The sequence below is a fragment of the Austrofundulus limnaeus genome, unplaced genomic scaffold (genome assembly GCF_001266775.1).
Source record: "Austrofundulus limnaeus strain Quisiro unplaced genomic scaffold, Austrofundulus_limnaeus-1.0 Scaffold236, whole genome shotgun sequence".
Lineage (NCBI taxonomy): Eukaryota > Metazoa > Chordata > Actinopteri > Cyprinodontiformes > Rivulidae > Austrofundulus > Austrofundulus limnaeus.
The window spans coordinates 69,112-70,423 of NW_013952638.1; the positions used below are offsets into that span (position 1 = coordinate 69,112).

The window sequence follows — 1,312 nt, forward strand, 5'->3', positions numbered from 1 at the left end:
AATCTAATCTAATCGAATCTAAAAGAAGAAATTGAGCAACTAATCATTGAAAGGTTTTGTCTTAAAAATAGGACTGTGATGAAAAGCTTATTAGAGTTAAGAGGAATTACAGTTTATCATTTGATCAATTGCCAAACAATGTATGAATATTTTGTAGAGTAAACTACTACAAAATACAGCCCTCAGTGCATAGAAATGGAAGCATCAAGTGAAAATTTGTAGCTTTTAAAAATAGTTTTTCTTCCTCCTGTTTTCAGAAAATATTCCTACATGTAGGGACTGCTTCACCTCCTGCCGGCACAATCTCTTACCAACAATGATGAGGAACTCCCAACTGCTCACCACTGGATACTTCGGCAAAGCACACTCCAAGCCTAAAGGTATGACTTTGTTCGCCACGTTTTGATTTTCACATCCTGCTTTTGAAGCTACATAAGCAGTCTTTCTTTTTCCAGGAAAATGTAGCCACGGAGGTATTGTGGACAGCAGTCGACATCAGAGCGCCAGAGGAGGAATCAACAAAGACAGCACCTCCCCGCTCTTCTCCCCTCATCATTATCTTCATAAAGAAGCTGCAAGTTTAGCTACTGAAGCCACCCTGACTGTACTGAAAGACCTCAGAGACACAGTCGGCCCCAAGGCCTTCCTCAAGTAAGACCATCAACACATCGTGTTACAGAACTCGATTCTGTGAGCAGTGCTGGTGTTTATACTTTAGTACAAATGTTCTCTGAAAGGCTCTTCATGGTCAAGGAGGCCCCTGCACTGGTGTTTGTCATGGACACCACGGGCAGCATGTTCGAGGAGATCACTGCGGCTCGACTCAGAGCTCACTCCATCATCCAGAGCCGGGCCAACCACACCGAGCATCCTGGCACCTTTCTGCTGGTGCCCTTCCATGATCCAGGTCATGCTTGTTCTCAAACTTTTGAGCATTTTTTTTTGATAAAGTAAAATGTTGATAAATTGTCCATTAGCAGATGTTTCCCTTTATTGTGTTTTATGGTGACTGTACCTTTTCTTGAAATGGTAAATTATTACTTTAGGCTCCAAAGTTTGGATTTGTCTGAAATCTTGGAAACATATTATCTATGTAGAACACATATTTTGTTTTGGAACAAAATTATCTATTTTAGATTTGTTATTTGAGCATTATAATCTGAAGAACATTTTGACCAGGCCTACATATTATAATCATTTTATTAAGACAACAGAAATGTGTCTGAAAACGTTTTCCTGGCACTTTTCCCAAAGACATTGGGGTGGTGGTGTTCACAGCTATTATTATAGAAAGTATGTATATATATATATG

General features: G+C 39.6%; 1 protein-coding gene across 1 annotated transcript in view; it reads left to right on the top strand.

The window, feature by feature from the left end:
• vwa7 (von Willebrand factor A domain containing 7) overlaps positions 1 to 1,312 on the top strand; it is a gene marked incomplete at its 3' end in the record, with an annotated part of 6,519 nt that overhangs the window by 2,806 nt on the left and 2,401 nt on the right. Inside the window, 3 exon segments of the mRNA XM_014019922.1 lie at positions 258 to 380; positions 456 to 651; positions 738 to 907. Coding sequence (XP_013875376.1) covers positions 258 to 380; positions 456 to 651; positions 738 to 907 — 489 coding nt within the window.